Below are 25,912 nucleotides of genomic sequence, written 5' to 3'. Positions count from 1 at the left end.
ACCTTTAGGAGATGACGCCATTAGGTTACTATTCTTCAGACCTGATTACACCCCTTGTGATTTCCGGTTATACCATCTTTGAAAATCAGACTTTTTGCCAACAAGATTCACTGCACCCAGGACCTCAAAAGAGCCGTCAAATCTGAGCTCTTAAGACCTCTTCTGATTGGCTTGTGACTTTGCATCGATGTAGGAGGAGAGTAGTTCTAATGACCGCTGTATTTTGGGCCAGATACCCCGAACAGTCTCTGAAAAAATCACGTTTGATCATTTTATTTGGATCATACCTCGTATATACGGGAGACAAACAAGAATGAGCGCTTCTGGGGTGATAACGCGAGACAACTCCTGTGATCGTGCCGCGAGGTGGCGCCAGTTACCAGCCGAAAGAAAGAAGGGGTATAACCTCACCTGAACCGACCATTGTCTGTTTACTGTATACAATGCACGACTTACACACGAACTGTTACCAAACCGATATGCTATTTGAGACCAATGCAAGGGCGGGGATGTAGCTCAGTCGGTAGCGCGCTGGATTTGTATCCAGTTGGCCGCTGTCAGCGTGAGTTCGTCCCCACGTTCGGCGAGAGATTTATTTCTCAGAGTCAACTTTGTGTGCAGACTCTCCTCGGTGTCCGAACACCCCCGTGTGTACACGCAAGCACAAGACCAAGTGCGCACGAAAAAGATCCTGTAATCCATGTCAGAGTTCGGTGGGTTATAGAAACACGAATATACCCAGCATGCTTCCTCCGAAAACGGCGTATGGCTGCCTAAATGGCGGGGTAAAAAACGGTCATACACGTAAAATTCCACTCGTGCAAAAAACACGAGTGTACGTAGGAGTTTCAGCCCACGAACGCAGAAGAAGAAGAAGAAGAAGAAGAGACCAATGCAAGTTTTTTTTCCTTTCTCGTGTGATCTTGCCGCGAGGTGGCGCCAGTTACCAGCCGAGAGAAAGAGGGGGCATAACCTCACCAGAACCGCCCATTAAGCCGCCTGTCACCGAGAGACACAGAGATAGTTTTGCACCCACTACCACACTTGGTTTGATTGTGCTTCCCATATGCTCTCACCTGCATATAGTTCTATAGGTTTAAACAAACATTTTCTAAACGCTTTGATAAAGGGACAGTAAGATTGCCATCACATGGATGGATTGATTACCTCTCCTATTCTTAACTCTAAACAATCGACCGTACAAAATAAGCCCATCTTGTTCAGACAACATCGCCGATCAACCTGACAAATGCTATAAGCGTTCAAGATCTACAAAGATAATACACAAGAAAAACGTTTTGTTTTCGATGAGAAGGCCAAAAAATAAGGGTCGGTAGGTCGGTTACTTATTATTTTCATCTGACTTTTTGATTTATTGATTTATTTTTTTTGTAATTGCACAGGCGCATGTGGCTTTTTATTGACCGGAAATCGTGCGAGCTCTGTCCCTTAGATGTCGGAAAAGAATAACTTTCCTTTTACAGTCTGCAAAGACGATTTGTTTTTGAAGAGTAGGGTTTATAACTTTAAATGTGTACCGTCTCTACCTCTCGACACTAACATTGTCCCTCATTCTGTTGTGAACTTATCTAGAAATGTCGTTCTATCGCTCTAAGACGATGCATGTTTCACGCGCATGTAACAGATGGGGTGTCCTTTTCGAATCCGTTTAAGCAGCTGCTCGTCGGCTTAGCCCTATTCAGTTCAGCGATACGAGGACAAATCTGGCATATCCTGCAAGTGCATTCATTCGCGAAGTGGTTTTAGTGGCTGTCTGCAGTGCGATTAGGTTTCCGTAAAGTACAACAACAACCAGTTTTTAAAGAAACCCATGGACATTACCAGTTGTAAAAAGCATGGGGCTTATACAATGGAGCGAAAAAAGTATTGCAGAAAAGCAACCCCCACACTCCCCCAAAACAAAACAAACAAGTCGCGTAAGGCGAAATTACTACATTTAGTCAAGCTGTGGAACTCACAGAATGAAACTGAACGTAGTCCGCCGCTAGTGCAAAAGGCAGTGAAAGTGACGAGCCTGTTTGGCGCGGTAGCGATTGCGCTGTGCTTCATAGCACGCTTTACTGTACCTCTCTTCGTTTTAACTTTCTGAGCGTGTTGTTAATCCAAACATATCATTTCTATATGTTTTTGGAATCAGGAACCGACAAGGAATAAGACGAAATAGTTTTTAAAACGATTTCGGAAATTTAATTTTGATCATAATTTTTATATTTTTAATTTTCAGAGCTTGTTTTTAATCCAAATATAACATATGTAAATGTTTTTGGAATCAGAAAATGACGAAGAATAAGATGAAATTGTTTTTGGATCGTTTAATAAAAAAATAATTTTAATTACAAGTTTCCGATTTTTAATGACCAAACTCACTCATTAGTTTTTAAGCCACCAAGCTGAAATGCAATACCAAACCCCGGGCTTCGTCAAAGATTACTTTGCCAAAATTTCAATCAATTTAATGGAAAAATGAGGGTGTGACAGTGCCGCCTCAACTTTTACAAAAAGTCGGATATGACGTCATCAAAGGTATTTATCGAAAAAATGAAAAACACGTCCGGGGATATCATACCCAGGAACTTTCATGTCAAATTTCATAAAGATCGGCCCAGTAGTTTAGTCTGAATCGCTCTACACACACACACAGACAGACAGACAGACAGACACACACACACACACACACACACATACACCACGACCCTCGTCTCGATTCCCCCCTCTATGTTAAAACATTTAGTCAAAACTTGACTAAATGTAAAAAGAATAAACAGGTCGCGTAAGGCGAAAATACAACATTTAGTCAAGTAGCTGTCGAACTCACAGAATGAAACTGAACGCAATGCAACGCAGCAAGACCGTATACTCGTAGCATCGTCAGTCCACCGCTCACGGCAAAGGCAGTGAAATTGACAAGAAGAGCGGGGTAGTACTTGCGCTGAGAAGGATAGCACGCTTTTCTGTACCTCTCCTCGTTTTAACTTTCTGAGCGTGTTTTTAATCCAAACATATCATATCTATATGTTTTTGGAATCAGGAACCGACAAGGAATAAGATGAAAGTGTTTTTAAATTGATTTCGAAAATTTAATTTTCATATTAATTTTTATATATTTAATTTTCAGAGCTTGTTTTTAATCCAAATATAACATATTTATATGTTTTTGGAATCAGCAAATGATGGAGCATAAGATGAATGTAAATTTGGATCGTTTTATAAAAAAAATATTTTTTTTACAATTTTCAGTTTTTTAATGACCAAAGTCATTAAGTAATTTTTAAGCCACCCAGCTGAAATGCAATACCGAAGTCCGGGCTTCGTCGAAGATTACTTGACCAAAATTTCAACCAATTTGGTTGAAAAATGAGGGCGTGACAGTGCCGCCTCAACTTTCACGAAAAGCCGGATATGACGTCATCAAAGACATTTATCAAAAAAATGAAAAAAAAACGTATGGGGATTTCATACCCAGGAACTCTCATGTCAAATTTCATAAAGATCGGTCCAGTAGTTTAGTCTGAATCGCTCTACACACACACACAGACAGACAGACACACACACACACACACACGCACACACACACACGCACGCACATACACCACGACCCTCGTCTCGATTCCCCCCTCTACGTTAAAACATTTAGTCAAAACTTGACTAAATGTAAAAAGAATGATGAACTTGATTTTCGATGTGATAAAGTATCACATAGCACCTAGCAAACAAAAACATCAGATCCAAATGATTTTCACGAAGATTATGCCAAAGACGGAAGTTACTTTTTACATTTAGTCAAGTTTTGACTAAATGTTTTAACGTAGAGGGGGGAATCGAGACGAGGGTCGTGGTGTATGTGCGTGTGTGTGTGTGTGTGTGTGTGTGTGTGTGTGTGTGTGTGTGTGTGTGTGTGTGTGTGTGTGTGTGTGTGTGTGTAGAGCGATTCAGACTAAACTACTAGACCGATCTTTATGAAATTTGACATAAGAGTTCCTGGGTATAAAATCCCCGAAAGATTTTTTCATTTTTTTGATAAATGTCTTTGATGACGTCATATCCGGCTTTTCGTGAAAGTTGAGGCGGCACTGTCACGCCCTCATTTCTCAACCAAATTGGTTGAAATTTTGGTCAAGTAATCTTCGACGAAGCCCGGACTTCGGTATTGCATTGCAGCTTGGTGGCTTAAAAATTAATTAATGACTTTGGTCATTAAAAATCTGAAAATTGTAAAAAAAAATAAAAATTTATAAAACGATCCAAATTTACGTTCATCTTATTCTCCATTATTTTCTGATTCTAAAAACATATAAATATGTTATATTTGGATTAAAAACAAGCTCTGAAAATTAAATATATAAAAATTATGATGAAAATTAAATTTTCGAAATCAATTTAAAAACACTTTCATCTTATTCCTTGTCGGTTCCTGATTCCAAAAACATATAGATATGATATGTTTGGATTAAAAACACGCTCAGAAAGTTAAAACAAAGAGAGGTACAGAAAAGCGTGCTATCCTTCTTAGCGCAACTACCGTAAAGTACCTTGTAAGCGCCCAGTATCGAGTAAGCGCCCACCCCCCACTTTTAGTCCAAAACCGTGCATAGGGTATAGTACCTTGTAAGCGCCCACCCCCCACTTTACACCATTGAAATCAGGGGAAATAAAAATTCCGCACTTGATCTGCTAGTTTTGTGAATGATTTCCCTTTCTTGCAAACCCTTCAAGTGTGTCTGCACGCCTTGGATCTAAACGCCTGCAAGTCAATGATTACAAGATGCCGCGGATCAAATCGTACACCGTTGCATTTAAGCTGTCAGTTCTTGACTATTTGGATAATAACGCCAATGGAAACACACACACTCACACACACACACACACACACACACACACACACACACACACACACACACACACACACACATAACGCCAATGGAAACACACACACACACGCACACACACACACACACACACACACACACACACACACACACACACACACACACACACACACACACAATAATAATCCCCTTCCTCTCGCTCTCTCTCTCTTTCTCTCTCTCTCTCTCTCTCTCTCTCTCTCTCTCTCTCTCTCTCTCTCTCTCTCTCTCTCTCTCGCTTTTTGCCGAAAACAGTCTTTGGCCAAGTAAAATAGACTGCTGCCCATATCCAGAAGACGTAGGCAGACAAGAAAAGGATGCGACGACATTTGTCTACCCAAGCTCTTCTAATGACAATACGAACAAAAAAAACAATGGAAGATGAAAAAAGAAAGAAGATATGATTACGAAGTGATCAAAGATCACATTTCTTTCTGAAAACTGCTCGTGCATAGGGTGTAGTACCTAGTAAGCGCCCACCCCCTACTTTGGGTCGGAATTGGTGCACAGGGGGGGTGGGCGCTTACAAGGTACTTTACGGTACTACCCCGCTCTTCTTGTCAATTTCACTGCCTTTGCCATGAGCGGTGGACTGACGATGCTACGAGTATACGGTCTTGCTGAAAAATGGCATTGCGTTCAGTTTCATTCTGTGAGTTCGACAGCTACTTGACTAAATGTTGTATTTTCGCCTTACGCGACTTGTTTGTTGTTGTATTTCTTTTATTGCTGATGATTGTAGCAATTTCAGCAATTTCAACGGAACGTGTATTCAAGGGAAATAATCTGATACGAAGAAAATGATTTAATTTTATTACAAGACGTTTACTGTAAAGATATGAAAATAGCATGCTGTGTCAAAGTATCGCGTCAACATCCCAGGAATAAAAGACAAAACATCATTCGGTTTATGAAAATAGTAACAAAATTACATATTTTGAATGTTTCCTTTCCGACGACAACATTAGACATAAATATCGTTGTCAATTAGTGAATATTTTAATACGTAAATATTGTTTGGTGGAAATAACAAATGACAAACACAAATAAAACATAACAACGTGTCCAGGTTTTTGGCTGAAAAGGGGGAAATAATCATGTGCCGTTCATATAACGAAGCAGGACTTCGTTTGAACATAGTGATTATAGAAAATAAACATTTACGTGATCACAACGCTTTATGATGATAGAAATAGCCATGAAGAACTGTTTTTGTGCAAATTAAAGCATTTTTGTTGGTCTTTTGGGGAAAATCTGAGCCAAATTCGAAGTTATAACACAGGTAAAGAGGTTCTGAACGCAATGCTGTCATTAATTACAGACGAAAGATGACTTTGAATGCGAGGACGCTCATGTCAAGGCTATTCATTTATCGTGATTTCTTCCCCTCCTTCAGTGTGCATGTGCGTGTGTTTTGCGCGTGTGGATGTGAGGGCGGAAGGTGTGTGTGTGTGTGTGGGAGGAGGTGTGTGTGCGTGCGTGCGTGCGTGCGTGTGTGTGTGTGTGTGTGTGTGTGTGTGTGTGTGTGTGTGTGTTTGTGTGGTTTTTTTTGAGAGAGAAAGAGACAGAGAAAAAGAGAGAGAGAGCGTGTGTGTGTGTGTGTGTGTGTGTGTGTGTGTGTTTGTGTATGTGCGTGCGTGCGTGCGTGCATGCGCGAGTGCGTTTGTGCGAGCGAGCAAGCGTATGTGCGTTTGTGTATGTGTGTTTTAGAGAGAGAGAGAGAGAGAAAAAGAGAGAGACAGAGAGAGACAGAGAGACAGAGACAGAGACAGAGACAGATGCTATGAGGAAATGTAAACCAAACTATGATTAAAGCGAAAAGAGAAAATAATGAGTTAAATCAAAAATCTGATGAACAAATTTGCGTCTACTCTGATTTCTGCCCAAAGTGATCGAAAATGAAATTTTACCTGAACGATGTCGAGGCAGCAAACATAAAACATGGTGGAAAATATCAATTATGAGAAGAAAATAAACTATCGCATTGTTGACAGTTGACAGTTTCATTTGAGTTTGAAAAAGAAATCGTTCATTGTTTTGCGGCTGGAAAGTTGAAAACATGCAACTCTAATTATACAATCCAAAAATGTTCGCTTTATTTTTGTTGAAATTTTAGAATGTACCGATAGCAGAAAGAACATTTTGGTGTTTATGTTCCTCTGATAACAAAGCAGATTTCGAAAAGATGTCCATGTAGCATGTAACTCGATCGATGAATGCGGATGTGTGTGTTATAGTGTGTTAGTATGTGTGTGTGTGTGTGTGTGTGTGTGTGTGTGTGTGTGTTCAGTTGTGTGTGTGTGTATGTGTGGGTATGTGTGTGCATGTGTGTTGTGTGTACGTACGTGTGTGTGTGTGTGTGTGTGTGTGTGTGTGCGCGCGTGCTTGCATGCGTGCCTGAGTGCGGGCGTGGGTGTGTGTATGGTGTCATAAAGTTATTTTTGTTTCAGCACTTCATCCACAGAAATGCTTACCCTGACTGCAACAATGCTCCGGTGGAAAATGGACTTTTCAATGCGCAAAAGATCACGTCAAGAGATAGTTAAGTGTATTAGTAAGTGTATAATGGGACAGATCAAATGCTGGACTTTGCAAGGCATGAAAACAGCTATTAGCCGAAGTTCAGGGAAATGGCCCTGGGGAGGGTGTGTGTGTGTTTGTGTGTGTGTGGGGGGGGGGTGGGGGGTGTTGCGGTAGCTCGGTTGGTAGAGCACTGGACTTGTGATCCTAGTGTCATTGGTTCGAATACGGGCCGGGACGGACATGGGTCAACTTTATGTGCAAACGGTATCCATGTTCCACCCCCCGTGTCACCACTGCGGCACGTAAAAGACCTCTGTTTGTTAGTTTGTTTGTTTGCCTAACGCCCAGCCGACCACGAAGAGCCATATCAGGGCGGTGCTGCTTTGACATTTAACGTGCGCCACACACAAGACAGAAGTCGCAGCACAGGTTTCATGTCTCACCCAGTCACATTATTCTGACACCGGACCCACCAGTCCTAGCTTTAACCCCATAATGCCAGACGCCAGGCGGAGCAGCCACTAGATTGCCAATTTTAAAGTCTTAGGTATGACCCGGCCGGGGTTCGAACCCACGACCTCCCGATCACGGGGCGGACGCCTTACCACTTGGCCAACCGTGCCGGTCTCAAAAGACCTCTGTAATCCTGCCGTAAGTGCAGGTGGCTGATTACACCTATACACGCACACACCTGGGAAGTGCGACTCTGTTGCTGCTAGCTTTCCTCTGGAAGGAAGCGACCCAGCGATGGGACAATAAAGTTATGAAAGAGACAAAATGAAAATGAGTGTACAAGTGGTGTTTCATGAGTGAAATGCAAATAGATTTACACAAACGAGCGGCGTGTGATTCGGGATAAGCTTTGATTCATAGTCTTCTGTCATCACACTGACAGCAACATGAATCAAAGTAATAGGAAACTGAAACAAGTCGCGTAAGGCGAAAATACAATATTTAGTCAAGTAGCTGTCGAACTCACAGAATGAAACTGAACGCAATGCCATTTTTCAGCAAGACCGTATACTCGTAGCATCGTCAGTCCACCGCTCATGGCAAAGGCAGTGAAATTGACAAGAAGAGCGGGGTAGTAGTTGCGCTAAGAAGGATAGCACGCTTTTCTGTACCTCTCTTTGTTTTAACTTTCTGAGCGTGTTTTTAATCCAAACATATCATATCTATATGTTTTCGGAATCAGGAACCGACAAGGAATAAGATGAAAGTGTTTTTAAATTGATTTCGACAATTTAATTTTCATCATAATTTTTATATATTTAATTTTCAGAGCTTGTTTTTAATCCGAATATAACATATTTATATGGTTTTGGAATCAGCAAATGATGGAGAATAAGATAACCGTAAATTTGGATCGTTTTATAAATTTTTATTTTTTTTTACAATTTTCAGATTTTTAATGACCAAAGTCATTAATTAATTTTTAAGCCACCAAGCTGAAATACAATACCGAAGTCCGGGCTTCGTCGAAGATTACTTTACCAAAATTTCAACCAATTTGGTTGAAAAATGAGGGCGTGACAGTGCCGCCTCAACTTTCACGAAAAGCCGGATATGACGTCATCAAAGACATTTATCAAAAAAATGAAAAAACTGTTCGGGGATTTCATACCCAGGAACTCTCATGTCAAATTTCATAAAGATCGGTCCAGTAGTTTAGTCTGAATCGCTCTACACACACACACACAGACACACACACACACGCACACACACACGCACGCACATACACCACGACCCTCGTCTCGATTCCCCCTCGATGTTAAAATATTTAGTCAAAACTTGACTAAATATAAAAACGGTGAGAACACAAAACACAAAAAGCCCCCGAGCCCCCACGCGCTAATATTACTCCAGAGACTGATTTCACTGTATGATGTCTGGAGAATAAATAAATGATCGTTTGCATTTCCCTGCGTCGGCTGAAATGCGCTGTGTAAGCAAAACAAACTCAGCTGAATTTTGCACGAAACAATTTCAGCGCCGAGCGTTGTCGGTGTTTTTTTTCTCTCTCAATTTTTTAAGTTTAAAAAAACAACCCCAGATTGAATGGCTTTTCCGTCTTTCGAATCCTCTCAACCAGCCCATACCCAAAACTGTCGGAGATGTATATTGTTCACTTGTCTGCGAGTAGAAGATAACCCCCCGCGGGTTAGGGGGAGTCCCATATTGGTTGGGACGAGAAAGAATTTACCCGATGCTACCCAGCATGTCGTAAGAGGCGACTAACGGTTCTGTTTCTCCTTTTACCCTTGTTAAGTGTTTCTTGTATAGAATATAGTCAATGTTTGTAAAGATTTTAGTCAAGCAGTATGTAAGAAATGTTAAGTCCTTTGTACTGGAAACTTGCATTCTCCCAGTAAGGTCATATATTGTACTACGTTGCAAGCCCCTGGAGCAATTTTTTGATTAGTGCTTTTGTGAACAAGAAACAATTAACAAGTGGCTCTATCCCATCTCCCCCCTTTCCCCTATCCCATCTCCCCCCTTTCCCCGTCGCGATATAACCTTGAATGGTTGAAAACGACGTTAAACACCAAATAAAGAAAGAAAGTAGAAGATATAGGCCTACACCCTTAATGTAGGCAACAATGGTCATTAATAGATTGTAATACTTTACGTTAAATACTTCCAACATATTGCTCTTATATTCATTTTCTCTTTGGCCAGTCAGATAGAATATAAAACGGAGCTTTTTAAATCATATCTCGCAATGAAAATGAAATCAAAAAACGAAACAAATAGACTGCCAACGAAAATGAAATGAAAAGTTACTCAAGATGACAAAAGTTGGCCTCTGCGAGTCCGCAGTTAGCCATGTGTTTGCTTGCTTGTGGGTATGCGTGGACGTGTTGACGTCATTGCGTTCGTCACTTACCGATGACGCAGAAGAACCACAGCACGGAGTATACGACGGTTAAAACCTCGATGTAGGCCGGGGAAAGCTGTACAGAAGAAAACAACAACACTGTTATGTACGGCAGAATCCTGCAGTCCCGAAGGATCCGGAAGTTGTTAAGCGCGAACGCCTGTGTCTAAAGCCTCAAATTAACTGGGCGAAGTCGACTGCGCGAAGAATGCTTCGCGAAGCTCGCCGAACGGAGCTTTAAGGGCACAGTAAGCCTCCCGTAAACCATCACAGAGCTCCCCGAGCGTCTACATACAGTACAAGCATACTTCCATTTGAACGCTCACCGAACGGGAACATCCTGGCTGCTTTCTGTCGAGCGTGAGAAATTTTCAAAGAATTTATTTTCGTGGACTTGTTCCTCTACAACAATATAAATGGAGCCTCGTTTTGGTGCTGGACGGCTGTTATGAATATTCAATACCGGAAATCACGCCCGGACAGTAAGCCTCCCGTAAACCATCACAGATACTGTCAGGCTTTTACACACAGTACAAACACCCTTCCATTTGAACGCTCACCAAACGGGAACATCCTAGGTGCCCTCCGTAAAGAGCGAGCAATTTTTAAAGAATTAATTTTGCAGATTGTCTCGAACACTTTTTGGACCCATCTGAACTCAGGTCAAAAATGAGTTACTCATTCTATCGATGTAAACTGGCAATAGCCGTGGATCGATGATTATCAGAATGTTTTTGGACCGTGGTGCGTTTTTGCGCTAGACCAAACTTTTAAAATCTAAAAAATAAATTGACAGCTTGTTACACAAAATTCTTACAAAAGAATTCTTTTTTTCATCAAGACAATATCAGTACAATTCGAAGTTGTGAAAGTTTGAAAAAAGAAAAGCCCGGAAGCAGGGTCACGCAAGGGTCGTAGCAGACGACGGTTTATGCATATCGCCGTTCCTCTCAACAGTCAAAAGCCATCGCTAGAGTTCTTGTGAACCACAGCCGTTTGTTTCGTGCATAAAAACGTGCTATTGTAGATAAGCTCACATCGAGTCGCATTCAAATGACTAACTGACGACTACATTGTGAAAAAGGGAAACTGGATCACACGGGTTCACGATGGCTCAGGGGTAAGATAAACCACGCAAAAATAAATTCTTTGAAAATTGTTCGCTCTTTACGGAGGGCACCTAGGATGTTCTCAATCAGTGAGTGTTTAAATGAAAGGGTGTTTGTACTGTGTGTAAAAGCCTGACAGTATCTGTGATGGTTTACGGGAGGCTTACTGTGCCTTTAATTTAGCACTGAGTTTTCAATTCAGTAAACAGATTTTGCGAAGACTTCGCGAAGTCGACTTCGGGCTCAATGAAGGACCGTGTTAAACTAATTAATCTTGCGTCATGATTCTCCAACTCAGGGGGGATTGTTGGCTGTGCAGACTTACGATTGCACGGGGCTTATTATTACAGCATGTTGATTTCGCGGCTTCTGTGGACTCTTCGTGACAGAATTGTTTTTGTTAATACTATGAAATTTAGGGGTGTTTTCATGCACTCTGGCGTTTGCAGGAGGCTTGAATAATTGAATACCACTTGAGAATGTAATGTGATGAATTGGACTTATTAGACAAACAAGTGTATTAATTCATTTGGACCGGTGTGTCGATGTGTTTTTCAACCCATCCATAAAGTCTTAAAAATGTTCATAATAGTGCCGCAGTGGAATCATTTGACTACTTGTTTGTAAAGAAGGCGTGCCGGCTGCCGTACATTATATTGCCACCGGCAAGACAACGAAAACCACGGCTGCCGTACATTATATTGCCACCGGCAAGACAACGAAAACCACGGCAGTTGTACGATGGGACCGTGGACAGCCATGCACTGCAAACGCAGCGTCCCGTACAGAAAACATCCACATGCACTTTCTGTCAGCCGAGTTCAAGAACAAGCTGGCACAACTAAACACACTTGTTTGCAGTTCAAGTCCAAGACTGCACTTTCAAATGATCTTCATTATTTCAAGCCTCTTTTAAACGCCAGAATACTCTAAATCACCCTAAAATCGCACAGTAGCTATAAATACCATTCTGTCACGAAGAAACCACACAAGCTACGAAATGCTGTGACACGATAAGCCACATGCAATCGTTTGTCAGAAGAGCCCAAACAAAATCCTCCCTTACGATAAGTACGATGCAAGATTAATCAGTTCTGGAGATGCATTCCTTCGCGCGAAACACCTCCCGGACCTTTGGGACTGCGGAAATCAGCCGCACACAACAGCGTTTTTCATTGCCGTACAGCCGGATTCCGACGACTCCAGGGTAGCTGAAGAAACCGCTGCGCACACAACAGCGATTTTCATTGCCGTACAGCGTACCCCGGATTCCGACGACTCCAGGGTAGCTGAAGAGAACGCAGCGCACACAACAGCGATTTTCGTTGCCGTACAGCGTACCCCGGATTCCGACGACCCCAGGGTAGCTGAAAAGAACGCAGCGCACACAACAGCGTTTTTCATTGCCGTACAGCGTACCCCGTCGTGCGGCAACTCCAGGGTAGCTGAAGAGACAGCAGCGCACCTCAGTGTTGAATTCGTTGCCCGCACTGCCGTTGAAACCCAGCGTCCCGTCTGTGGTCAGTGGCTCTCTGCTGCCCTCTGCGGTCGCGTTGTCCAGAATGGTGGCGTTGGAACTTGCTGACCAGTTGTGCGGCGGCGTAAGGCTTACGTTTCCGGTTAAAGAGTCCATGACTGATTCCTGGTGGGTTGTTCTCTTGTTGCTGATATAACTATCACACGAATGTTTTTGTGTGTGTGATGAAATGTCCACCGAAAAATTACTATGTGTAGGTGTCCGTGTTTCCGGTTAAAGACTCCATGATTCCTGGCGTGTTTTGTCTTGTTGCTGATAACTATCACACGAATGTTAGTTGTGATGAAATGTCCACTATACTACACAATTGAAATATAAGTATGTGTAGGTGTCCGTGTTTCCGGTTAAAGATTCCATGATTCCTAGCGTGTTTTTTTCCTTGTTGCTAATAACTATCACACGAATGTTTGTCCACTATACTATAACATTTAACTATTACTAAGATTCCATGATTCCTGGCTTGTTTTTCTAGTTGCTGATAACTATCAAACGAATGTTTGTCGTGATAAAATGTCCACTATACTATAACATTGAAATATTACTAAGATTTCATGATTCCGTGTTTCCGGTAAAAGATTCCATGATTCCTTACGTGTTTTTCTTGATGCTGATAACTATCACACGAATGTTTGTTGCGGTGAAATGTTCACTATACTATAACATTGAAAACTTTAATGTGTAGGTGTCCGTGTTTCTGAGATTTTCAATATCAAGCTAACAATGTCTAGATATACCGGTCAGCTTTACTGAACGCTTTCGGTGTCCAACAGAATCCACTGCCGAAGCTGACGACACCTATTGATGGATTTTAACATGTCACAACCTCAGTGTCATCTTTTATGGGTTGAACATTGCCCAAGGGTCAAACTTGTTACTGTCGTTTTGTTTGTATCAAATAAAAACACCAGTATCATTGATTTCAAATGAAGATCAATAAGCGAGAGATACAGGAAGGGCACTGTAATGTTGTTGCTGTCATTGTAGTTCCTGCGGTGTTTTCTTTTCCTTGTCTTGTCCTTTACACAGTAGTCCCTGGACCCTCTGCATACCCTTCATCTGTAACAAATAATCACACTCAAGTTAGATTTTAAGAACTAACACATTGCTTTATCACATTGCTGGGACATTGTTCGCTGGGAAATTCGACCCCCCCCCCCCCCCAATTATTTTTTTTATATATATAAATAAATAAAATACTGCCAATGAAGTCAGTATTTGAGTATTTGAGTATCTGTGTGTGTGTGTGTGTGTGTGTGTGTGTGTGTGTGTGTGTGTGTGTGTGTGTGTGTGTGTATGTGTATGCGCGTGTGTGTGTGTGTGTGTGTATGTGTGTGTGTGTGTGTGTGTGCGCATGCGCGAGCGATTGTTTTAATTAAATTTTTCAGTTAGGCATACATACTAGCACATTTACCGTACTGTTGCACAGATCTCTAAATAAAAAGAGGAAGATTTGTCACACATATGCAAATCAGAAAATCAATCAATCAATCAATCAATGAGGCTTATATCGCGCATATTCCGTGGGTACAGTTCTAGGCGCTCTGCAGTGATGCCGTGTGAGATGAAATTTTATACGGCCAGTAGATTGCAGCCATTTCGGCGCATATTTACCTTTCACGGCCTATTATTCCAAGTCACACGGGTATAGGTAGACAATTATTAACTGTGCCTAAGCAATTTTGCCAGGAAAGACCCTTTTGTCAATCGTGGGATCTGTAACGTGCACACCCAATGTTGTGTACACGGGGGGAGGGTTCGGACACCGAAGAGAGTCTGCACACAAAGTTGACTCTGAAATAAATTTCCGCCGAACCTGGGATCGAACTCACGCTGACAGCGGCCAACTGAATACAAATCCAGCGCGCTACCAACTGAGCTATATCCCCGCCCCGGGGATATGCAAAAAGATGTACGAATTCCTGTTAGGCAGGCGCTACCCAACTACAGACATCAATTTCCTGTTAACAGACATTCATGGAATCCCTCGGACTCATTCGCGAAGCAATGGAAGCACAGAGTCAAATTTCTCTAATCGCAGCCTACTGAGAGAGTTATGAAGACAATGGTTACAGTTATTATTGTGAAGAGTGCCGTATTACACTACTTTTATGAACTCCTGGTTTTAAAAGTATGAGAAAATGCGGTTTTACTCAACTTAAACCAAGTTCAACGAAATTATTATGATCTGAAAGTCAGGCTTTTCGTGTTCAGAGTCAATAATCTCCTTCATCTAAAAACAAATCAGAACATCAGTCAAAACGCAAACAATATCCAAAAGAATGGATACACGCATCAGGGTAATGAAAGAGGCATCGAACTATACTGGGCCCCAAAAGTAACTGACCACTTTTTTCACATCCAAACAGTTTATCAACGTACATTGAAAGCTGAATATGAGAACTCGTTAAATTGTTTGGCGCAAAAAAACCACCCAACCCTGACCACTTCCAAACAAACAATGGAAAGACATACTTTGAAAGCTGAGAACTCGTTCAATTTTTTTGTTTGGAAGTGGTAATTTACTCTGTGCGCCCACTATACAAACACTACTATTTGGCTTTGAGACGAACACGAAACAGCTGTTACTTAACTATGACCCGATTTCAAAGACATATATACGCTCAAATTCGCTCTTTTGTGTTTGTTAGTCAAGAGTGTCCTAATAGTATAAGCTATTAATGCACACAAAATGAGAAAAGAATGGATTGATTGCACTGAAGGCAACATCGAGCTAAATCAACATCTTGTTTAAAACATACACAATTATACACCCTTACTCTACTAAGCACCATGTAATCATTACAAACAAATCTAAAAACGCCTAGTGGTAAGGCGTCCGCCCCGTGATCGGGAGGTCGTGGGTTCGAACCCCGGCCGGGTCATACCTAAGACTTTAAAATTGGCAATCTAGTGGCTGCTCCGCCTGGCGTCTGGCATTATGGGGTTAGTGCTAGGACTGGTTGGTCCGGTGTCAGAATAATGTGACTGGGTGAGACATGAAGCCTGTGCTGCGACTTCTGTCTTTATATGTCAAAGCAGCACCGCCCTGATATGGCCCTTCGTGGTCGGCTGGGCGTTAAGCAAACAAACAAACAAACAAAACAAAAAAATCTAAAAACAGATAGACTGCTAACGTTCCAAAATTCAGAATAAAAAAACAAGAATGGTAGGTAATTGGAACAAAACAAAACGTTACATTTACAGCACGTCGACCCAGAGACAGACAATCCCTTATGATACAAACAATGAACTTATCTCAAAATCGTCGATGAATTCCGCATGCAAGGTGCCGGCAAGGTAATCTCCAGACCCTGACTCTGATCATATTGAGATCATAACTCAGACAAGATTACCTCGCCGGCATCTTGCATACGAGATACATTGACGATCTTGAGATAAATTCATGATTTGTACCATACGTCTATGTCTGTCTGTCTGTCTACCTAAAAGAACATTAAGGGCAGGAGCTACCATAGAATACACCGTTTTTCTCTTCAAGTCATTTGACCACAACAATCATGAAACAGAACTGTTTGTGTTAAAATTTGATGTACATTTGCTTCAATGTACGTTGAATGATAGTATATGGTCCCAATTTGTTTTCTCTAAGATTGACTTCAGTAAAAGTTATAAAAATGAAACATAAGCAAAGCGTTGAATCAAAACATGTTAGTTCACGGATGACAAGATAATGTCACCACTATTCATCAGAATGATTTTAACTTTTGCAGAAATGTTTAAGACATTCTGACTGATAGATGTTTTGTTCCAGAGGATAAGCTGTAAGAAAAAAAGTTAAAGAGATACACATTTTTCAGTTTTCATAACTGTTGTACCCACAAAGTCAACATTTGTATCACTTAAACTTTTTTTCTCAGAGCTTATCCTCTCGAACAAAACATAGATCAGAATGTCTGAAACATTTCTGCAAAAAGTTCAAAAAATCATTCCGATGAACAGTTTTGAAATTATCTTGTCATCCGTGAACTAACATGTTTTGATTCATCGCTTTGCTTATTTTTCATTTAATAATTTTTACAATGTCAATCTAAATGCAAATTTTGTGTTTGATCATATACTATTACTCTACATACATTGGAGCAAAAGCACACCGAATTTTAACACAAACAGTTCTGTTTCATGAATGTTGTGGTCAAATGACTTGAAGAGAAAAACGGTGTATAATATGGTAGCTTCTGCTGTACTGAAAATGTAACGTTTTGTTTTGTCAATAATTAAACGTTTCAATAAAATACAATTCTTGTTTTTTGATTCTTTAACAAAAAATAACAATGATAATTTTGAAGAAGTCAAATACTTAAAAAAAAAAAGAAAAAAAAGGGGATCTATCTTCTCAGGCAAAAGTGCGAAGAAAGAGTCATCGAACTATTACTACCAAAGTGTAAAAGTCCAAGTCTTAACACAAAATCCGTTGTTCCTTAACTAGAAATCGATATTTACGAAATCAAAAGAATACACACGTCGTATATATTTAGAGCGCTTATATTTCCCTTTGTTTATCAGATCTTACAAAATAATAAGTGAAATATTCTCTTTCGAGTTTCAAGTCAAGATCTTCCTCAAAACAGCAGTAGAATCTCCAAGACACACATAAACAACGAGAACAAAAATAGAACAGAATGAATGTAGTTATCAGTGAAAATAAGGAAGCATCGAAATACGCATAAATTATATGGGTCGTTTAAAAAAAATGTCGCCTAATGGGTCCAACTTTTTTTGGAAAATGAAGTTTGTAAAATCGTTATTTTGATTTTAGGTCTGGAATCTGCATTCATTTATTAGTTAAACACTGAAGTAAGCCACCTTAATGACGAGTATTAAGAACAATATCTTCAAAATGCGAGAGCTACTGTTGACGAGTTTCACAAAAAATGTCGTATGCGTGGACGTTACATGATGTTTGCAATTAGCGTATATTCTGCGTATTACTTGACACTGTCTTTATTTATGTGGCTGCATGCTTCCCCTGAATGTAGATGAATGTAATATGTCAAATAAGCATATCTTTTCTTTAACGGCACAGTAAGCCTCCCGTAAACCATCACAGAGATCCCCGAGCGTCTACATACAGTACAAGCATACTTCCATTTGAACGCTCACCGAACGGGAACATCCTGGCTGCTTTCTGTCGAGCGTGAGAAATTTTCAAAGAATTTATTTTCGTGGACTTGGTCCTCTACAACAATGGCGCCTCGTTTTGGTGCTCTTATGAATATTCAATACAGGAAATCACGCCCGGACTCTAAGCCTCCCGTAAACCATCACAGATACTGTCAGGCTTTTACACACAGTACAAACACCCTTCCATTTGAACGCTCACCAAACGGGAACATCCTAGGTGCCCTACGTAAAGAGCGAGCAATTTTTAAAGAATTAATTTTGCAGATTGTTTCGAACACTTTTTGGACCCATCCTGAACTCAGGTCAAAAATGAGTTACTTCCCTTCGGATCTCATTCTATCGATGTAAACTGGCAATAGCCGTGGATCGATGATTATCAGAATGTTTTTGGACCGTGGTGCGTTTTTGCGCTAGACCTAACTTTTAAAATCTAAATAATAAATCGACAGCTTGTTACACAAACATTCTTTAATCATAAAAGAATTCTTTTTTCATCGACAAGATCAGTACAATTCGAAGTTGTGAAAGTTTGAAAAAAGAAAAGCCCGGAAGCAGGGTCACGCAAGGGTCGTAGCAGACGACGATTTATGCATATCGCCGTTCCTAGATCCTCTCAACAGTCAAAAGCCATCGCTAGAGTTCTTGTGAACCACAGCCGTTTGTTTCGTGCATAAAAACGTGCTATTGTAGATAAGCTCACATCGAGTCGCATTCAAATGACTAACTGACGACTACATTGTGAAAAAGGGAAACTGGATCACACGGGTTCACGATGGCTCAGGGGTAAGATAAACCACGCAAAAATAAATTCTTTGAAATTTGTTCGCTCTTTACGGAGGGCACCTAGGATGTTCTCAATCGGTGAGTGTTTAAATGAAAGGGTGTTTGTACTGTGTGTAAAAGCCTGACCGTATCTGTGATGGTTTACGGGAGGCTTACTGTGCCTTTAAAATGTCACCCTGCCTAGCTCGTTAGGAGGATATTGCGTGCCCTTGAACTTGTCTCTCGAGGAACATGGGACGCATTCTTACGATACAACAAAAAAATCGCTTTCTCCGGGATGAACGGAGAAAAAACATTCTGAAAAGACAATTGAAAGCCCGCAGATAAACTATAGAGACAAGCAAATAATTGTCTACTGCTGCCAAAGACGCTTTTATATTTGAAGCAATAACAACGTCACAAAGCAATTTTATTCAGCTGCTAGTTGCGATTGATGTTTTTGCAGCAATGTTAGAAATCAGCTTAAAATCTCGACGAAAACGAGCATTTGCGACAGAGCAAAGTATGTTCTCTTTCATAATTGAGGATAAGCTTATATTTAACCGTCGCGCAGACAATAAAATAGATCTAAAACTGATCAGATTTTTTTTTAAAGTACCCACTGTGTAACCCAATTCAGTCTGGAAAATCCAAAGATGTGTGACTAAAATATGCAGTTTAAGACATGACCTATACACAAGTAAGCCTACGTGTTCAGTGCGCACAGTGGAAACTGGCCCCAGAATCGTTACAGCAGGACCGTAACAGCAAGGACATTTTGGGTGTTTTTTTGTGTCGCAATTTCCAAAGCGACCTCGCTTTGAAATAAACTTGTGTGATTCTTGATCTGGATCAAAATCTCTACAAACTGTGAGATTTTCAGAGTTTGAATCGAACTCTTTCAATTTGAAAGCAAGGACAACATTTTGAGGGACATCTCACCTTAGTTGAAAGGCAGCAATATTTTGAGGTTTTTCATGTCGTCTGCAACTGTATATCTGTAGTTAATCAATTGATGAAAGAATTGTCTTTCTTTAGATCTAATTAGATCTGAGTTTGGCGATCCACATTTTTTAGTGTTATCAATTTTCTTCAGTCGTAACAGCAAGGACATTTTTTGTGGGACAACATTTGTTTTCGTATTATACGCCCCTAAGACCAAGTATTAATGAAAATTTTAACTTTAGCAAAAATAAACCAATAAAGACTATAATGTGACCAAATTTCATGATTATCCGATACTGAAAAACAGAAAAAAATAGATCTGAAAGACTGGTTGGCGACCGTGAGACACTCGTTTTTCGGCATCCTTGCGTCAGACAACTCACGCTCTACAAACCATATTTAACATAAAATTGTATTTTTAATACAGGAAGTTAATGACCCTTGGACAACAAACAAAATGATACAAAATGTTGTCTTCTTCTTCTTCTTCTGCGTTTGTGGGCTGAAACTCCCACGTACACTCGTGTTTTTGCACGAGTGGAATTTTACGTGTATGACCGTTTTTACCCCGTCATTTAGGCAGCCATACGCCGCTTTCGGAGGAAGCATGCTGGGTATTTTCGTGTTTCTATAACCCACCGAACTCTGACATGGATTACAGGATCTTTTCCGAGCGCACTTGGTCTTGTGCATGCGTGTACACACGAAGGGGGATAAGCCACTTGCAGTTCTGCACATAAGATGACCTGGGAGATCAGAAAAATCTCCACACTTAACCAACCCACCAGGCGGCCGCGGCCGGGATTCGAACCCTCGACCTTCCGATTAAGAGGCCGACGTCTTACCACCCCACCACAGCGCCCGTCTAGTTTGTTTTAAAACGCGACGACTGTGCAGAGCCAAAGTCCGGGGACAGCTTTCGCGACATTTTTTGAAAACGACCCATATATCAATGTCTGGTTCTAAGACTAATATTCCATCCCCCGTTCCTCGGCTTAGTCTGTTTCTCGAAGATATATTGAGTTCCAAGTCGACCTTTCCCATTCAAAGGTTCGGTAAACTCGCTTTAATCTCTCTTGCTCTTTCCCTCTCTCTCTCTCTCTCTCCCTCTCCCTCTTTCTCTCTTCCTCTCGCTCTCTCCCTCTCTCTCTCTCTTCCTCTCTCTCTCTCTCCCTCTCTCTCTCCCTCTCTATCTCACTTTCTCTCTCTCTCTTTACTCTCCCTCTCTCTCTTTACTCTCCCTCTCTCTCTCTCCCTTTCTCTCCCTCCCTCTCTCTCCCTCCCTCTCTTTCTCTCTCTCTTTACTCTCCCCCTCTCTCTCTCTCCCTCTCCCTCCCTCTCTCTCTCTTTCTCTCTCTCTCCCTCTCTCTCCTCTCTTTCTCCCACTCTCTCTCTATCTTTCTCCCACTCTCTCTCTTTCTTTCTCTCTCTCTCTCCCTCTCTCTCTCTCTAATTCTCTCCCTCTCTCTTTCTCTCTCCCTCTCTCTCTCTTTCTCTTTCTCTCCCTCTCTCTCTCCCTCTCTCTCCTCTCTTTCTCCCACTCTCTCTCTCTCAAACACACACACACACACACACACATACACACACACACACACTCTGAAACGGTTTCACTTATATCAAAAGAAAGGCTTTTTTCCTTGCCGGATGTTTTGCTCTCGAAACAAATTGGCGCGACTTAAAAATCCTCCCACACGAGGTGGGGGGGCAAATATAATGGCTCCATTTGTTTTTGCCAATAGCCAAGGATACAGGTTAAGCTAGAATCTTGCTGGGTGTTTTGTAAACCGTAATTATTTAAAAGCACAAAAATAGCTCGCTCACCTGGAGGGTAACACGCACCTCATCTGGTCACGGTTGTTAGTCAAACAAAAATAAAACCAGGGCAAAGATATACCTTTTATTCTGAAGGAAACAACAACTCCCAAATGTGGTATTACTTTTTTTTAAAGAACCATATCCTTTGTTTTTGATTTTTACCGGTAAGAACACACAAAAATTCGGCTGATGCAAATACCAAAAAATTTGCCCAAGTAAAGTAAAAGCGGTATGACTGCCTGAGGATTTCATTTCCCGTGGCTTCAGATTTAAACCGGTAAAATAAAGAAAATATCCCGTAAGTGCAAAAACTCCCATACTCATCATTTTGAGTACTGCAACAGAACTTAACAGTGCAAAAAAAAACTATTGATAGCAGAACAAAACAACCTGTTGTGCCTATTCTAAAACTTTTGTCGATTTTTTAATTGGTACCTGGCGTTTTTGTCAGGTCGATTTTGGGGGTACCCTTACTTCGGCGGCGGTCACGTGACAGCTAAAACAGAAATCTTTGATCCGAATAATGTGCCAGATAGCTAAGTGAAGGGCCATTAATGGCATAGACATTTTGAACCCAATGACACGGAAATAAATGTTTTAGTTGGGGTTCGAAAATGGGTGCAATAAGTTTTGTGCCAGGTTTTTAAGGAGAAAATGGCATCAGTATTTCAGGCATATATATACTAACGGACATCGAAAAACCTTGTGAATGCAAAACATATTACCACTTCTAATTGGCATAATATCAAGGAGACAAAAGATACTGATAACTGGCGGCATATCAGCAGCACGTTGGCGACATAGAAAGCAAATCCATTTAACCTGTTGTCACCGCTGAGCATCAAAAACCTTGTCAATAGGGCACCAGCATCATAAATTCAAACTGACATTATACTATGCAGATATAGCTGCGTTTACCGGTTCTGAAAAATAACTTAGGTTTACTTTTGTACTACATATAAGCTATCCCCCCAAAGCGGCGTATGGCTGCCTAAATGGAGGGATAAAAACGGGCATACACATAAAAACCGTGGGAGGTAAGACCATGAACGAAGAAGAAGTACTACACATCATATCGACAAGGAAACAATAAAATTCTCTCCAAATGTCCTGTCTTAATTAAGAATTAATATCAAACATCAAATACAGTCGAACCCGCCCTTGCGAGACGGCCACACGCCAATTACTAACTACGAGTCGAGCTGTTTACAATGGAAGGAGTGTGCCTTTAACTACCTACATTAATCACTATTGATACTTTGACTGTTGGTACTCTTCAGGTGTAATAACAACCTGCGTAGTTGTGTTGTGATGAGAGCGGACATAGGGTAACAACCTTGGCTTACCTGGAAGTATCGACATTAAACAGGTGCGTTTCGCTCGTAAAACTTTACCTGTCTAGCGCACTTGTACCAACGCCAAGAATTTACCTAAAGTTTATGGTTCATTACTGTTTAAGACTGCGAAAATACAGACACATTTTTGGCATAAAGTATGTGTGTGTGTGTGTGTGTGTGTGTGTGTGTGTGTGTGTGTGTGTGTGTGTTTGTGTGTGTGTGCGTGTGTGTGTGCGTGCCTGTATGTATGTGTGTGTGTTTGTGTGTGTGTTATGTGTGTGTTCGTGTGTGTACGTGTATGTGTGTGTGTGTGCGTGTGTGTGTGTGTGTGTGTGTGTGAGAGAGAGAGACAGAGACTCAGAGAGTGAGACAGAGCGAGACAGACAGACATACAGGGAGAGAAAGAGAGAGAGAGAGAGAGAGAGAGAGAGAGAGAAAGAGAGAGAGGGGGAGAGAGAGAGAGAGAGAAAAAGAGAGAGGGAGAGAGAGAGAGAGAGAGAGAGAGAGAGAGAGAGAGAGCGAAAGAGACAGAAAGACAGAAAGAGACAGAGACAGGGCTTGAGAGGCTTGAAAGAACATGTACGTATAACGACAGGACAAATAACGTTATGTGAGAATATTTAAATCCAGGAAACCCAATCTGATAATGTTCTCTCCTCTTTATCGTCAAACAGCTCTTCAAAGCATAACAGAACTGCAAAATACTTTTAGCTAATACGTTCTTCTCTGATCAAAATATCGGCTCGTATGACGCGGTATTTGTACTTTTTCTTCATAACTGTTAATGGGATAAATCCACCTCCACGCTATCCTAACAAACACCATTGTATCCTTATCTTCAAAGTAACAGATGTCGTGTGAGTAGGATAGAAGCAAACGAAGAAAGTGCACAAAGAGAGAACAAAATGTGTTTCATTAGATCAAACGCTGATAGGCCAGTGGCCGCAAAACAACATGTTTCTTTGGACTATGGTTCTATGACAAACCTTGGCGTTTCAGTAGGTCCACGTGTACGCAGGGAATCGGCAAATAGATTGCTATACATCATATGTTTTCTTTGTAGGGGAAGGGCCCCTAATATGGACCACGTTTTGTTTCATACTAATATATAGCTTGTTTTCTCGCTAAGAAGTTTTATTTTTTGTTATTTCTTTTGTCAACCGTAATGCCTAATTAGAACGAATTAGCTTTGATAGACAATCAGACATTTTTTTTTTAAAGAAGAAAACTTCACAACTGGTCCGTATTAGGAGCCTGGGCGATTAATGTGAACCAGTGAAGAGGCCATCCCGAATCATCGTTAAAGCCCACTGTCCTTCAAAACAACACGATACAACTAAGTGTGCGAGTTAGACTTCTATATATATATACTAATTTGGTGGGCATATTCAGGTAGACCCCAGACACAACCTGGTCGATGAGAATTTTCAACACGTGCTCTCAGCGCGCAGCGCTGAACCGATTTTGGTTTTTCTGTAGATCCACTACATCCATTCCCAGTAACTCTTCCTTATCTTCTCCAGTGTTTTGCGCGTTTATCTCCCTTCCTTCGTGTGGCGTCAATCCATATTCCCGTTTCTATTTTTAGAAGGTCACTGTCCACAACGCTTTCATCCCGGCGAAGCCGGATATTCCCGTTACTATTTTTAGAAGGTCACTGTCCACAACGCTTTCATCCCGGCGAAGCCGGGTATTCGTCTACTTGTTCCCGGCCAAGCCGGGTATTCGGCTCTACCGTAAAGTACCTTGTAAGCGCCCAGTATCGAGTAAGCGCCCACCCCCCACTTTTAGTCCAAAACCGTGCATAGGGTATAGTACCTTGTAAGCGCCCACCCCCCACTTTACACCATTGAAATCAGGGGAAATAAAAATTCCGCACTTGATCTGCTAGTTTTGTCAATGATTTCCGGCCTTTCTTGCAAACCCTATCAAACGCCTGCAAGTCAATGATTACAAGATGCCGCGGATCAAATCGTACACCGTTGCATTTAAGCTGTCAGCTCTTGACTATTTGGATAATAACGCCAATGGAAATGTGTCGCAAACAGCAAGTGAGTTTGGGGTAGATAGAAAAAGGATACGAGAATGGCGAGAGAATCGCGATACCCTGTTACGTCACCAGGCCGGAAAAGAAAAGAAGAAGCTCTCTCTCTCTCTGATCTCGCTTTCTCTGATTTCTCTCTCTCTCTCTCTCTCTCTCTCTCTCTCTCTCTGTGATCTCTCTTTCTCTGATTTCTCTCTCTCTCTCTCTCTCTCTCTCTCTCTCTCTCTCTCTCTCTCTCTCTCTCTCTCTCTCTGTGTGATCTCTCTTTCTGATGTATCTCTCTCTCTCTCTCTCTCTGATCTCTCTTTCTCTGATCTCTTTCTCTGATTTATCTCTCTCTCTCTCTCTCTCTCTCTCTGATCTCTCTTTCTCTGATTTCTCTCTCTCTCTCTCTCTCTGTGATCTCTCTCTCTCTGTGATTTCTCTCTCTGATCTCTCTTTCTGATGTATCTCTCTCTCTCTCTCTCTCTCTCTCTCTCTCTCTCTCTCTCTCTCTCTCTCTTTCTGCCGAAAACAGTCTTTGTCCAAGTAAAATAGACTGCTGCCCATATCCAAAAGACGTACCCCTTGTTCAAGGGAAACAGAGACACAGTGCGGCCGACAGCGGCACCTCTGCAGACAAGAAAAGGATGCGACGACATTTGTCTCCCCAAGCTCTTCTAATGACAATACGAACAAGAAAAACAATGGAAGATGAAAAAAGAAAGAAGATATGATTACGAAGTGATCAAAGATCACATTTCTTACTGAAAACTGCTCGTGCATAGGGTGTAGTACCTAGTAAGCGCCCACCCCCTACTTTGGGTCGGAATTGGTGCACAGGGGGGGTGGGCGCTTACAAGGTACTTTACGGTACTTCTTCCCGGCGAAGCCGGATATCATTCGGCTCTACTTCTTCCCGGCGAAGCCGGGTACCCGGCGAAGCGGGTACCCG

General features: G+C 41.4%; 1 protein-coding gene and 1 long non-coding RNA gene across 2 annotated transcripts in view; one reads left to right on the top strand and one right to left on the bottom strand.

Moving 5' to 3' along the window:
* LOC138965953 (trissin receptor-like) overlaps positions 1–21 on the bottom strand; it is a 29,284-nt gene extending 29,263 nt beyond the window's left edge. The window contains exon 1 of the mRNA XM_070338037.1: positions 3–21. Coding sequence (XP_070194138.1) covers positions 3–21 — 19 coding nt within the window. The remainder of the gene's footprint in view (positions 1–2) is intronic.
* LOC138967354 (uncharacterized) overlaps positions 1–9,875 on the top strand; it is a 221,119-nt gene extending 211,244 nt beyond the window's left edge. The window contains exon 2 of the long non-coding RNA XR_011455930.1: positions 9,556–9,875. This is a non-coding gene — a long non-coding RNA (uncharacterized lncRNA). The remainder of the gene's footprint in view (positions 1–9,555) is intronic.
* The last annotated feature ends 16,037 nt before the right edge of the window (positions 9,876–25,912 follow it).

The sequence above is a fragment of the Littorina saxatilis genome, linkage group LG5 (assembly GCF_037325665.1).
Source record: "Littorina saxatilis isolate snail1 linkage group LG5, US_GU_Lsax_2.0, whole genome shotgun sequence".
Taxonomy (NCBI): domain Eukaryota; kingdom Metazoa; phylum Mollusca; class Gastropoda; order Littorinimorpha; family Littorinidae; genus Littorina; species Littorina saxatilis.
This window is presented reverse-complemented; position numbering and strand designations above follow the sequence as displayed.